We start from the raw sequence: 15,141 nt of genomic DNA, 5'->3' as shown, positions 1-15,141 counted from the left end.
GCTGATTTTATTTTTATCTGTAAAAAATAAACCGCATAAACAGGATTTCATTTTTTTTTTAAGTGAGTGAGATACCTCAATATTTTATCTCCTATTCCCTTTCTTGTGAGGCAGTTACCTGGGAATCTGGCAGGAGATTGGTGGGTAGAGAGCAGGAGCCTCTCATACATCCTGGCTCATTGATTTTCGGTCAGGGATGAAAGCCACAGACTCACTAGGTCTTTCGTACTGGGGTGGGGGGCCATCCCAAAAGACACATCAATCAGATTTCAAAGAGAGCCAAGCCAATCTTATTTATTTACTGTCTCTTCATTGTCATTACAATCCCAAAGCAGGGTCCCACTTCCCTTCCCTTTCTGCACCAGTTACCAGTGTTATCCTGCTTCACCTTCACAAGCCAGTCCATCAAAAGTTCCCAAAGCCAAAGAGAGACCATTAGGAGACCTCCGAACTTTATGCATGCTTTTTTGGTTTTATATAATACATTTTACCTGATCTCTATGGCAATTGTGGAAACATTTGCAAATACTGGGGAAAATGTATTTAAATTTATCCCCTAGTATAATAAAAACTCATGTTATACGTATTAACAATCTGGCATCAAATTTCCTAATATAGTCATCGCTCCAGGCACAACACACTGAAACAGCTCGTGTTTTCTTGACAGAGATGCTCTTCACTTCTCCTTGCATTAGATTAAACTAACACAATGCCCTAAAATAAGAGAATACCCCACTGAATCAACAATGAAAAATCCTGTTGGCCTACAGCCTTTCTGGAAATGATAACAAACCAGCAGGACATTGACTTTTAGAAGAGGAAGATCTTAAAGAGTGAGCTGCCTTGTCTGTTTCAGGGAGAAGTTCACCATAAAGGGCTAATAAACAGTCATAATGTTAATGACTATACCAGGCTGCTTTAGGACATATCTGACATTACACAAATGATAATGCTCGTCAAGTTCAAGGGTTTTTCTTGCTTAATTGCTTGAAAACCAACAGTTAATTTAAGACAAATGCCTGAAGTTTATTGTTGAGAATTTGTCTTTTAAGATATGCTTCTCGAGATAAGGAATATGCCAGTGTTTTCCTATGTCAGCTGAATTGTGATGTCTTTAACACCTATTCTCATTATGTCTCTTTGCTATCAGCATCGCCTTGATCTGATGAACCACGCTATGTTCAGCTTGGCAGCTATTTAGTCATCTTCCTCTTGATCACAAGAAAAATCAGGCATTTTGTCTCTTAAATTAAATACCAGGAAGCGATAGTGATCGTAATTCCCTCAGCAATTAATTTGCTCACACATATGTTGCACCTATCGTTTTATCTTACCGTGTTGTCTGTCAGCCTCCCTGGCAGTTGTTCTCATACACACACTCCAGCTGATGTCACATATCAGATATACAACTGCTGCAGGGTGTCTCCGAGTCGAAGGCTTTGCCTCCTCAACTTTTGGCCTCTACTGCTGGGTGTTGATAGATGTTATTCATTGGGGCTGCCCTCACGGCGCTCCTACAGGAAGAGGAGCTAACGTGATTTGGGGCAAAGAGACCCGTAGGGTTTCATGCTACAGCTCAGATGGCTTAGTAGATGTGAGATATCAATAGGGTAGATGAGAAAACCGTTCTGTAGAGACGCGCTGTGAGAAATCTATCACCTGTTTCTTACAGATAAGGATATTTATCAACAACCAAAGAGAAAGGCAGATGAGAAAGAGTTTAAATACAGTCCAGTTTATTCATGTGGTGCAAATATGTAATAAATGTCATGTGTAACCAAAGACACATTAGGTTGATTAGAAATATACAGAAATCACATTTATTCTATGATGTCACATTGATTTCAAAAAACCTAATTACTTTTAAAAAATCACAATGGCGTATTTATTAATCGATAGAGCACATAGCGCCATGTGAGGTCCATGAAAGCATCCCAGTGAGCACCCAAACACGCCTCCTTCACTCATCTGTGTGCTCTTACAGGAATATTGCGCTTGCTTTCTGCATTTGGTTGGTGTAGTTTTTAGCCGGGGCGGTAACTTATTCCAGTCGCCAGATTTTCAGTTAAAATCAAGTGACAATCAGCTTGGGACTTTGCCTAATAGCAGAAGAAGAATGCAAGGTGGAAGAGGACAAAGAAGAATAAGAATGCAAGAGAAAGGAAAGTTTGATTATTATTTTTTTCTAAATTATTTTTTTAGTTTTGCCTTTCCTTTCTCCTTACCTTCTTATTGTTTTTTTGTTCTCCTCTACCTCCACTTCTTCTATTAGGATAAGTCCTGTATAGGCTGTCACCAAATCCCAGCAAAAAAATTCAGCCAATCAGATCAATCAGAAAAGTTACCACCACTATCTGACAAATACGCCCACTAAGTACAGTTAATGACATTTTAATTCACATTATTGTACCAATTGATCAGAAGTTATCAATTGATGTTGCAGCAATCCCTTCACCTGAGCAAGTCTGATGGGAGAAGAGAAAATGAACAATTAGCTTAGTTAAATATTCAGCTCAAGGTTCCTTATGTATATTTGAGCAATATTTTCTTACTCTGTTGGTACAGAGCTGCACTGGTTTAAAAAGTGGTTAGCGCCCGCCTGGCGAACCAATACTGAGCATCCTACCTCCAAGCAAATCTGTTTACTACCCCATCCTATTCACTAACTTCACCGCATTAGCACTGAGTTGTGAGTTCGTATTACTCGCTCTCCAAACAATATTGGCTTTCAAGTATGTGGGCAGTTAAGAGAGGTCACCCCAAGTGTAAATTGTCAATACTAGATCCATTTTAGAGGGCAAATGTGCTTTGGAGGGCCCCATAATGGAAGGTTTTATCTTATTTTTACCCAGGGCACATTCCCACAATAAGATTGATGCCACTCATTGTTTGATGAATTCCTAATAGACCTATAAACTTGCAGAGCTTAAAGACAAAGGAATGCCTGCGAAAGCCAAATACAGGCGATGCGATAGGACCATCCCACCGGCTGAAAAATTACCCTCATATAATTTCAATGGAAACTCGCCCGAGCTATCATGCTTAGTGCTGAAGGATGGGCAACTTGTGTCGGTTGAATTAAACCTTATTTATCGCTCATTAGGCATAGAGGGGAGCCAACTGATGATCAGAGGGAAAATAATGTGCAGTGGAATAGGATGCCACCCTGCATGGTTATGCATTCCTCCAACAATAAGACACGGTGGCAAAATCAAATCCCTTTTTCTCTCCTGTCACATTTCTCCCCTCCTTTAACATGATGTGACTATTATTAAAATATAAGTTATAATGTCTGGGCTGATGTTTGCATTTGAAGTGTCAGCTATAATCTTACGATCTGTCAGACGGAAAGTAACAGAATTAATTTTTTCGCTTCTTTTCTTGGCAGCCTTGATGTGATGATTTGTAATATTGAGGCATAAAAGCACTATGTACCTGGCAGTGACTGATAAAGGTAATTCCCTTAAATACAAAGACAAGATATGCAGAAACATTATTTAATGTTCTATTCAGCTGGTAGTTTTAGTCAAACAGATATTAGAGCAGAAGGAATCTCAGTAAATGTGACTCACGTTCACTTTTAAATAGCTGGATACCGTGACGCACAGCCTCCTTTTTTAAAGAAGTCACAATAAATTAAACATGTTTAACTGCAGGTTTATTAAACCCCTTGTACTTTCCAGAGTGCACGAAAGTTGAGATTGCAAAATTAAAGTAATTTTATGGTTTTACTGAGGCTTTCTGAACTTTAACCATTACAATAATGTTCGACCAAAGTAAGAAATTAATAATTACTATGGGTAAAATTATCACTTGTGTCTGTTCTTTGCTCTGAGCTCTATAATTATGTCACTTTCTTTCTTTGTTTTAAGCTTTTAGCAGAATTAGGATCAAAGGTTTTTCAATATTAAAATTGTTTATTGTGACAATATTTACACTGTTAGCTATTTGCCCTTTTGGTGAATATGTTTAAAAATCGTTTAAAATAAATTGCATAATAAAATTAGCAGACCTCTCAATAAAAAAAAATAAATTCAGTCTTTTTTTGCCCTTTTATACAACAAGAAAATACTTTTTGCAACACTCCTGGTAGCAGACTTGTTGGTGCCCCATCTGTCAACACTTTTACCCCTCTTACTAATAGGGCAGTACTAGTCTTTGAACACATTTTATAAGGTTGGAGCTTACAGAGAAAGAGAACTTTAACTATTCTTCTTTCTCTTTAGATGGTCCTAGATTATTGATACTCTTATAAGCTCACAACTGAGTTATTTCTGCCTGATTTAGGCCCCGTCCACATGGGACAGTTTTTTTTAATACTAGTCATTAGTTTCAAAAACATCTGCGTCGACACAGGATTGTTTCCAGAAATGTTTTCATCTACATGGAAACAACCCAAAACACCATTTTTACTCCCCCACACCTGTAACTGGTGCTAAACATGGAGTGTGGAACATGTGCGTAATGCCTCCACACCAGGTTGGCGATAAACACAACAAGAAAACAGGATTGGTGAACAACAAAGCGTGAGTGGAGTCTTAGAACTATTTGCATCAGCTGCTGCAACATAGTCACGAACGAACGTGTAATCTGACATTGTTGATATCTATGACACATTTGGGGTTAGAGTATAAGCAAGTACGTCAAACGTTTTTGCTGTGCACATGAATACACAAGGACAACATTTTCACTTTGTAACCAATTTATTATTTATTTTTTTATTATTAATTGAGTCTAGCAACCCAATTTCACTCAATATGTAAATTTTAAATGTAAAGTTGAATGACGGTAGGTCTTTCTATGTCTATGTTTCCAGAAAAGAAAACGTTTAGGTTCCCCAAAGTATTTCATTTCCATATTCCAAGGTAGAAAAATGTAGGTATGGGTCCAAAACGCCACTGATGAATGTTGGTTTGGTATCTGGTGAACCTTAGTTATACTGATTTGACCCATTTATGAGTTATTTTCAAATTTATGTCAAATTCCACCAACTTTAATAATTAAAATATTAATAGTTAAAAGTTGCTAGAAACTGTCCAACTTAAAAAAGTGAGACATGAATTAGAAATTACTTTATACATGTTTATTTGAAAGGAAGATTAAGCTGCTGCCATAGAAGATGAAGCAATTTCACAAGTCGCAAGAAAGAAATCTCCATCTTTATGCTCATGTGTGAAATGGATATTTAAAAATGTTGTTGACATTTAAAAAATCAGCCCAGAATCTTAGCATTATGTGCACATTTGCACCTCCCTAACATTTTAATGGGTGTGTGAGTGTTGCTGTTATCAATTTGCTTTATCGGCCCACAAAAAAAAAATAAATATGATTGAAGCAGGGCAATACTTGAAACTGTGACTTAAAGTAAATTTGTTCTCCTCGTATGTGGAAAATATAGACATGAGAGAGAGAGTGGAAAATAGAAAGACATCTGTAAAATGGAGTGTGTTCTTATGGAGAGATGTATAAGTAGTGATACCAGTAAAGAAAGCAAAAGAGAACATCAGGGTTAAATAAAGTACAAAATTCTAAAAAAAAAAAACAACCACTGATGTACCTTTATTGTTACACAAAAAGAAATACATTCCCATACCGAGTGTGCAATCAGCAAGAATGCTGCCTACACTCAGGCAGGCCTGCCTCCAGTCAAGCATGATTTCGCTTGACATGCTTCCATCACTAATGCTGACTGATGCCCATTTGCTAGGCTCCTCATATTTATTTATTTATCTGTTTATTTGTGTCAACTTTATTTATTGATGTGCCTCAAGGATGCTGTGAGATGGCAAATATCCATTTGTCCATATAGGGCAGTTAGGTAAGAGAAAGGCTGCACACGTGAGTGAACAAAAGACAGAGGAAGGATGGAGTTCGGCTTTTTATTTAGATCCCAGCAGCTGAAATCGGTATTGCTGTTCAAGTAATGGAAAATTTGCCGTGCCTATTTAGTTACTTTGTGCTAATCCCAGCGGTTTAGCTCCTGCTCTCTATTTTTCACTCTTTAGGCTTCTATTTGGTTAGTGTTTGATGGAGGAATTTGAGTTGGTTCAAATTACCTTTCTCTAAGCTTTAGCAGCACTCTCAGCCCTATTATGTTCATGCAGCACATTGCCTTTGTCCTTGTCCTGCAATTCAGTTGGACATCAAATGGTCTTCTCTTTTAAAGCGCTGTTCATAATACCTGCTATTTTCTGTTTAAATCAATCATTTGATGTTTTTGGATCGTGGCCTTATGTTTTGTCATAGCTGCATGCTGATAGAAAATGCCCTCTCAGTTGTGATTCTGATGATGCAATTATAGTGCAATGAGTGCATAATGACAATAATTGTTTATTTACATAGTGACATATTTGTTGTTATCTGTAGAGTGAATAGCAGTAATAATTACCAACTCATGAGCTGTTTGAGCTCATGAGTTGCCTTTAAAAGGTGTCTCTGCACAGAGATGCTACTGAAATACAAAGACGGTCAAAATTAAATATATTTAGTCAAATCATTCTCATATAAAATAGCAAAGATTTGTTACCATAATCAGATTTACTTACAAATAATTCTCATAGTCCAGGAAAAATATTTGGCATTATTCTTGTGACGCCCAAGCAGAGTTTTGAACTCTAGTCACCAGTCAAAGTCTAGGCCTACATTTAACGGAGACTCCATTGGAGAACTTTTAAAAACTGTTCTTCATCTAATGCTTGAACATAGCTGAATCAACTTATGGTTTAATCCCAGGCATCTGCAGAACTTTGACAAGTAGAGGAAGTGTTTGACCATTTGAATCAACTGTTTTGGACGGGAGATAAATTTAAGGCCTTGAGAACTAGAGCTGAAAACCTGTGTCAATTATTCAGCAAAAACACTGGGCAAAACTTTTTTATTTCTAGATCTGCAAAGCTGGTTAAAGTTTATCCCAAAAGACTTGGAGCTGTAACTGTTGACTCAAGGGATATCATTTTTTTGTTTTGTTTTTTGGAAAAAAGCTCAAAAACGTATGTGTATGCTACTTTGTGTTAGCTATTTTCATACAATCCCATCAAAATACAAATATTTTTGTAGTTTTGGGTTGTAAATATTCCTGCAAGGCACTGTTGGAAAAAAAGAGAGAAAAATCCAGTTGTTTTTGGTCTCTGCACCAACAGTAACAGCACACATCTCCTTCTACTGTGCGCTTCAAAAATGAGTTTTAAAAATCCTAAAATATTTTACCACACACCTCAAGTGGTGTGAGAAGGAATGCGTAACCACGCAGCACCTTCACAACACTCAGCTGGAGTGGATTGACATCAGCCACTCTGAGTTTATCTGGATTCATACAAAACAGTTATTGTTGTGCTCAGAAGCGTCAGGAGAGGAGCGGAGGGGTATAAACGGTGTGGAGGGGGTAAACAAGAAGGGAACACAACACAGTATTTAGTATTCATGAATTCCATAAATTACAATGTTAGGCCCCCCAAAGAGATGACTAATATGTGAACCTTAAAAATAGACAGTTTGCCACAGTATGGGCTCCCCACCTCCAGTGGATTAGGACTGAGTAAACATTTACAGAAATAGTATGATTTATTATTTGGATTTTAAGAATGCGGTTTGGATAAAGTAAGTGCACCTCCTTAGAGTAAGATTTCTCTGTGTTTTGATACGAACAAAATAACCTAATAAAGCTTAAAAGTAAACATTACATGGACAAACAGTTTATTTTTTTGTTTTTTTCAGATAGGTCTGAATATTGCGTCTCATATTCCATGATGAACTTGTGAATATTTTTCTCTGTCAGATGGAATCTGAAATAAGAAAAAGCTTCACTAGGATCATACCTTCAGCCTTTCTAGTTAGTGACCATTTTAACAAACAGTTGCATACATTAGAACAAATAATTAAAGCAAACATTGTATTCTACTTTTCTTATTCTATCAAACTGTTTCTTTCTGTTTCTGTAGCTTAGCTTGCCTTTGGTTAAGTAACCTTATTTGCATTTTCTCAAGAACCATTTGTTGTTCATCTGAGCTCGTATTTGTCATATTTAGGTATTCCTGCATGAAACTGTTCCACTGTACAAACAGAGAAATTAGTCGGCACCCCTATTAAAGAGGTGTAAAAAATTCCTTTTCCTTGCTGCACCATAATTCCACATTGGAAATATAAAGAAATCCAGCCTTTAATTTGTCTACATTCAGTCAGGTGGGGGGGATAATTGTTCCCAGCAGCAGCATTACTGGATGATAAGAGTAATTAACAACTGATGAATTAGTTTCCCTGTAGAGTAAATATAACATGAAGCAGATGTCAATTTCTTTTAGCCACTGGCCACAAGGCTGGTAAAGGAGTCTATATTTAGAAGGACAGTAAAGGAGATATATACACATAAAAACTCAGATCTCTGACCCTTAGATGTGGAGCAAATGTGGATTTTTATGGATTTTAAAGTAAATCACCAGTGATTTACTTTCCAGTTTTCTTTTACTCCTAATAACCCTTTTGAAATAAATATAACTTTAGTGCAACCACACCACTCATAGATACGATGGAGGATGCATGATGCTGTTGGCCTGTTTCTCCTTTAAAGGTTTTAGAATCCTTCTAAGAGTGCAGAGCAGCAATAATTCTTTAGAGTAGCAATACAGTAAAAATATTGCTATTCAGCATAAAGAGCAAAGGAGGCAGCATACGTAGGTGGCATCCTGTGGGCAAAAGTTGTTCCAACAAAGTATTAACAGCAGGGACACCTACTTGCGCCACAGGTGATTTTATTATTTGATGACAGCATGTGCATGGAAAGTTTGTATGGAAAGGTGATTTCTCTGTGTCTAAATTGGTCTGATTTGTATGATCGGTCTTTAACATAAAAATGTGCAAGTGACTGAAGAGTACGGGAGCCATGCTTTCGGTTTGAAGCCGGATGAGGTTTCTGAGTTTGTAACATCTCCAGCCCTGAGGGCATCGCCAGCTAAGTAAAGGATGAAGCTGCACACTGCATTACCTCTGCTATTATTATTTTTCTTTCTACTCTAGATGGGTTTCTGTCTCTGGCTCAGGTCACTGTTGCCCCAGGGCAGATTACAGCAGATGGGAGCTGGGATGCTACTTGAGATTTCCAACAAGTAGGCAGAGTGTGTTCCTGTATGTGTTCATATACGTTTGTTCGTTGCATGTTCAGGAAGGCTGTGCTTTTCTAGCTCATTTCTGTTTGATTGCATGCGTGTGGTTACGTGTAGTTAGGTCTGGCATTCGCTTGCAGGGCTGCAGTTGACCTGATTTTCAGTTTCGCAGTGTGACTCACACAGGTTAGACTTTTTAAGAACAAGTAGACCAAAAACCACAGAAGTGTCACTTAACACACGCACACACACCCCATATGTTCTAGCAGTGGTGCAGCATACATGCAAATCCACGTTTACACCAACCGTGTGCATAAATATTTTGTGATAGCTAAAAATAGCATTTCATCATTTAAATATTCAGCTGCCATGTATAATAATTAATAGCAAAGTGCACAAATCCGAATGGAAGCTACAATATTAAAGGTAGGGGCTTTGTTTTCACTCATAATCCCACCATTAATATGTTTATGGTAGTGCAAGAAGTCTAAGAAATCGATTTTTCCTTTTTCCAACTGTAAAACTTTTATGACAGTCAGTATGGCTGAAGAAGCAACCCTGTCATTATTTTACTGGCTCTGCTGGTTGCTGAATTGATGGCCTGTGCTTATAAACCTTGAATAATTGAACAGGAGAATCAGTCAATGAGAGACGGAGAAGAACAAGGTCTTGATGCTTTGATGGCCAAGATGACAGCTTTAAAAAGAGAACGACAGCAGACTGATTAGCCAATGTGTCACTTCACCGCTTTGTACGCTTTGCTCTCTCGTCTATTTCTCGCCCTCTCTCTTATTCCTCTTCTCTCATGATTTATTTTGTTTTTTTTCCCCCTACTCATGTTCTACTCCTTCACTTCAGCCCAATCTTTGCCATCCCATTCTTAGACATAACTGCCCTGTTTTCTTAAAATACCTAATTTCCCCTTGCATCCTGTCCCATTTCATCCCAATGACTCCATGTAACTCCAGGCGTAATTATTACTGTTGGATGGACGATCGGCTCAGTGGCGCCATACCCAGCTCTCTCCGCCCGCATTATCCATTTATGGAGTATCCCTTTTTGTAGCAAGCCATAGTAATGATAGGAGTCTTGGCGACCCCGTGCATTTATGCTGTAATATAAGACATTCTCATTAGTCAGAAGATTGTGCTTTCTCATGTCCATTACATTAATTGCTACACATCAGGCCCTGCCGTGCCTCCTGGTATTTTGTTATATTGTGCGCATCTTCTGCTGCCTCACCTAGCTTACGACCAAATAGTCTCTTTGCTCCCAAAAGGTGAGCGAGGTAATTGAAAAATGTTGCACAGAAAACAGGATAAAATGTTTTTGGTCAAAAATTTCAAAGAGGTAATCTGAGGAGTTTGCCTGTGTTTTGTTAGTCAAGTGGGTTTAAAAAAAATGTTTTCAGATCAAATAAATTGAAGCAGAGTGCCCTCCACCCCCGCACAGTCTCCCTGTTGTCAGTCATCTCTCTTCATAATAGGGAAGCAGGCCGCTGCCATAATTGCTTTGATGGTCCAGTCTGAGCAAATCACTTCTGGGCATAAAGAGAGGCCTTGGAGATGGCAGCCAGAGAGAAAAGGTGCGAATGAATTAAAGCACTTTGCGTTCCTCTGGGCATGTGGCCCAGATTTCTCCTAAAAGAAAAAAAAATACAAGTCAAAAAGGAAGGAGCGAGTGGGGAGGGTTGTGCCACTCTCCTCGTTGAATAAATGGCAGTAAAAGCAATAATGCACATCCAGCCTCCATTATGCCACTCTGGAGAGCTTTATCACGGAGAACACAATGGCAGTGACATAGTTAACTGGCAGGTGGAGAAAGGGGGATTTCAGTGGAAATAATCTGATTTTATACGGGGCTCCCTTCTATGGGAGAACCTCTGGTCAGACCTTTTGTGAAAGAACAAAAGTTTGGCTCTTTGGAGGCAAAGCTTTGAATGTTTTAGTAGGGCCGGGTGGATGTCCCAAGGCCCTTAGTCCTCAGGATTTCAACAAGGAGACATCATACAGGGCCTTTGCCTCACCGCTTTGCGTCTTCTGACCCTCACGATGCTAGAGCAAAGTCATTTTTTTCTGTCTCTTCCCATTTTATGTTCCTAAACCTTGAACTGAACAGAAACATTAACCTTTTTTTCCCCCTTGTTAGTCACTTTTTTCTGCTTAAGCTGTTCCCATGCTCCAGCTGCCATTCAGAGGAAAGTGCAGACACAGAATGAAAGAGCCTTTTTTTGTTCTTCGATTATGTCACAACTTCTCAGGTACAGTAATGTCTCCGTATGACAAGCCTCCATTACTAGAAATGTCCAGTCTTAGTTTGATCTGTAAAACAACAGATGACAGTTGCTAAATTCCTTGGAACCAGTAACCAGCAAAGAAGTACACTTTTAAATATTTAAGAAATTCTGAATTACGACTAACTTACATTTTTTGGAGCCTGATATTCACCTACAGTTATCTGAATTCATTCTTTAGCTACCCATTGATGACCCAACATATTTAAAGAAGCAATGAGATTTTGTATTTCTTCTGAAAAATAACACATAAATGAATGACTATTAATAAATAATTAAGGAAAAACAAATTAAATGTTAGCACTGAATATCCAGACTACTACAACTGCTAAAAAGGGGTGGGTGGTGATTGATGGGTGAAAATTAACATTCGAGACATTATCCAAAATCAGAGTTTAAAGAAATTGTTTCATAAATTCTCATAGATGATGTCATTATGAAGGGGACAAAACCAGAGAAGGTGCAGAATGCCTTACCGTGGCCCGGATTACGATTTGTCTCTCAGTGATCCGGCCTGGATCACTGGTTCCTGGATTTTTACTCCCAGTTTGACTGACGAGTAAAAACGCCACAATAGATGCAGTTTAAACCAGTTTGAAATCACTATGTCACAGGAAGAATCATCTGTCTTGTCTGGTCCACTGTGTACCTGGATGGTTTCTCACCTTTGATCACTGAAAACCCAAATTAAGACAGAATAAAAAAGGTTCTTAAAGAAAGTCACTGTGTGATGCTGAGCCTTTCTGTGTTTTGGAATACAAAAGAGGACACTGTAAACAAAAGTTTTATCACAAATTAATTTATTCAGTTTTTCAGGCTTGGTTCAGACTTAGTTTGATAAAACGCCTCACTGGTTCTGTGGTACCTTGTTTCTCTCAGGAACTGGCATATAATTAGCCAATCAGAAGCAGACTAGGGGGTATGTGAGGCAACATCATGTTAGCCCAAAATTTGTCTGTGGGCCAATTAATCTGGAGGTGCAGAATCCACTACTACATCGGATAAGAGACTGTTGAATCTAAATCTAAGATCAGAAAGTCACATTTTATAGCGTCTTTGTAAGAGCAGTTAAATGTGTGTGAAAGGTCAGATCCAATGTGTTCTGGTCACTGCGTAGTTTTGCAAAGAATACATAAATGTATATTGATAGTGAACTCTTAGGGAAAATCTGATCATGACCACACCTTACAAAGGGCAAACATACAAAATTGAAAAAGTAAAGCAGAGAATCCGTTTTACTAATCCCACAATATCATTACAAAAACTTTAGAGGTCACAAGCTCCTAAACCAGGGCTCCACTTGCGCCAGGAACATCATTCTTCCTCAATAGTATTGTCTGTTTTCTCATCCAGCCATTTGTACGAGCCGTATTAGTTCCACTCTGATCCTTTTGCATCTGTTTAAGCCGTGCCACCAACCCGGTCTCCATACCCCGGTTTCATGCTATCGCAACAAAACTCTGACCTTCTTTGTAAAAGGCCACTGCTTTTGTTCATGGATGACAGCCTGCTGCAATCTTTTAGAGCTGCAGGTGCAACTCTCTTTCAAGGAGCCATTAGCACAGAAAATAGCAGCTGATTAATGTTTTTTCTTAGTAATCAGCTGCTATTTTAATTTATTTAAAAAAGAAATTTGCTCAATAAATTTAAAGTCAAATAAATGCATTATAATGGATTAAAATAATATTTTGACAAAAGTTGGCATCAAAAATCCTTTCAATTTACTTTCATTGTCCTTCAGACTCTTCCTACTTTATCTGATGAGGATGAATACTAAGCATAATTGCTTTTCATATAATAATTATAGTTTTATTGTCAATAATAGAACACGTTTGCCTGTCAACTTGAGTTAGCATAGGCATCCAATGTGCTAATTAAAAGCAACTACTTGAAGATGAAAATGCTGAATGGATCACGCCAACAAGGACCAACATACATCAGCACCAACTAGCTAAATAAAGAGTCTCTTCCTGACTTAATGCTTGCCAACAAATACACACTGGGTCTATAGCCATTTATCCAGCCATGTGTTTCAGAGAAATGTCTATGGCATTATTTCTGCCCTCCTTTCATTCATAATTAACCTCTCTCCATTCATAATTCAGATGTGTTATTCACACATCTTCTGATGGCATGACATTACTGCAGTGGCTAAACAGGCAGTGTTGAGGCCCTAGTGTAAGGAAGGAAGAAGGGGTGTTTGTGTGCGTAGGGGTGGGTATGTGTGTGTTCTTCTATGACACATATTTGATTGGCAAGGTTCCACCCAAGCCACAAGTGCAAAGTGGGAAACAGCTGCTGTCTCACTTCTTTGTTTTGCAAAACTTGAATGTCTCTCAGTCAAGTATATTTGAAGTAGTCAGGCTCATTTTTAGGACAGTTTGTCTAAAGTCACTTACTATTGAAGTGCCATGATAATCAGGCTCAATGTTCAGTCGCTGAAGCTTTATATTTCACTAATACAAAAGTATCTGCCAATGATTCTTAGTTTCTTTTTTATTTTAATTAAATAAAAATATGGCTAATCTTGCAAACTGGTTTATGCAAATTTTCCTATACCCCACAACAGTTATGTACCTACCTGTTTGACAAAGCCAAGTAAAAATAAAAATCCAATTGCATCTTCATAAGAAGCTTCTCAATCCGAGCAGCATGTAAGGTGACATGCCGCAATGTACACTACAAAGTTTACACCTTTCATCCCAATATATCCACACTATGCAAATAACATTTTACACCTTTAGACCCACATTAAAAAAAACATTCTCCTTAGACAGACCAACATATGTGCCGAAGATGGTGTGTGCAACCACTTTACATGTATATATAGAAACTCAGCTCATGATAAAGATTTGAGAAACTCAACAGGGTGAGAGCAGAAAGCCCTCTGCCAGCTTTTCATCATGGAGACATTAGTAATGCACAGTTTCAATCAGTAAGTATGGATAGTAAAGGGAAAACATGAATGAAGTCATAAAAGGCTTTTCATAGCCCATCATGAATAATGTGTTTGCCTTTCCAAGGACACATGGAAGGAAAGTCGCATAGTAAAGAAAGGAAAAGATAAAGAGAAGGCTGAAATGGATGTGTGATGCCATCAGGTGATGCAGAGGTCAGAAGAGAGGAAGGACAGAGAACGAAAGGCAAGGCATCGGCAAAGCAGCACTCAATATTGTGTCCAGCCCTGAAGGATGTGACATATTTCTCCAGTCTTTGTTGGCTCTTTTAATCAGCTTACATATGTCTTGGATAAAAATTGAATTTGTCTGGAAAAAGAGGAAGATATTATTGGCTGTAGCCCTGCGTCATGATTGTGAGAGTGTGTGTCTGAGGACGACTTGTCTTTTTGTGTGCATCTGTGTGTTTTAGCGAGCATTGTCTACACCGGCGCCAACCAATTCATAACGCTGCTGAATTGTGTTTCTCCCATACATCATTGTCAATGCAGCTCACATGTGCAGTGCCAGCTTATTTAATGGCCAAGACCTGAACTCAGGGTGCACCTCAGACCCGGGCACCCTCTTTTTTTATCCATTTGCCCTCTGGCTTTTAGAGGTGTTTGGTTGTTTACAGGTGTGAAACAGTTTTTTTTTCTTATAGTGTGTGTAAATGTTTATTTTTAAGTTTGTATATGTAGGAACAATTATTTTATGCAGTCAGGTTTACATTGCTTTGCATACATATGCATACCTTTTGAACTTTTTCAAATTCTGTCACATTACACACACTACCTTTAATGTATTACACCGTATT

At 38.2% G+C, this 15,141-nt stretch overlaps 1 protein-coding gene across 4 annotated transcripts in view; it reads left to right on the top strand.

Moving 5' to 3' along the window:
* The window catches only part of diaph2 (diaphanous-related formin 2), a 460,396-nt gene that overhangs the window by 400,225 nt on the left and 45,030 nt on the right, over positions 1 to 15,141 (top strand). The window contains exon 30 of one of the 4 annotated variants that reach the window (XM_028008256.1): positions 9,010 to 9,098. The exons of the other annotated variants lie outside the window; for them this stretch is intronic. Coding sequence (XP_027864057.1) covers positions 9,010 to 9,086 — 77 coding nt within the window. The 3' untranslated portion in view covers positions 9,087 to 9,098. The remainder of the gene's footprint in view (positions 1 to 9,009; positions 9,099 to 15,141) is intronic. 4 annotated transcript variants of the gene reach the window in all.

Source organism: Xiphophorus couchianus, chromosome 23 (assembly GCF_001444195.1).
Source record: "Xiphophorus couchianus chromosome 23, X_couchianus-1.0, whole genome shotgun sequence".
In the NCBI taxonomy this organism is placed as follows: Eukaryota; Metazoa; Chordata; class Actinopteri; order Cyprinodontiformes; family Poeciliidae; genus Xiphophorus; species Xiphophorus couchianus.
The sequence above is the reverse complement of the archived record's forward strand: the minus strand, read 5'-3'. Positions and strand labels throughout refer to the sequence as shown.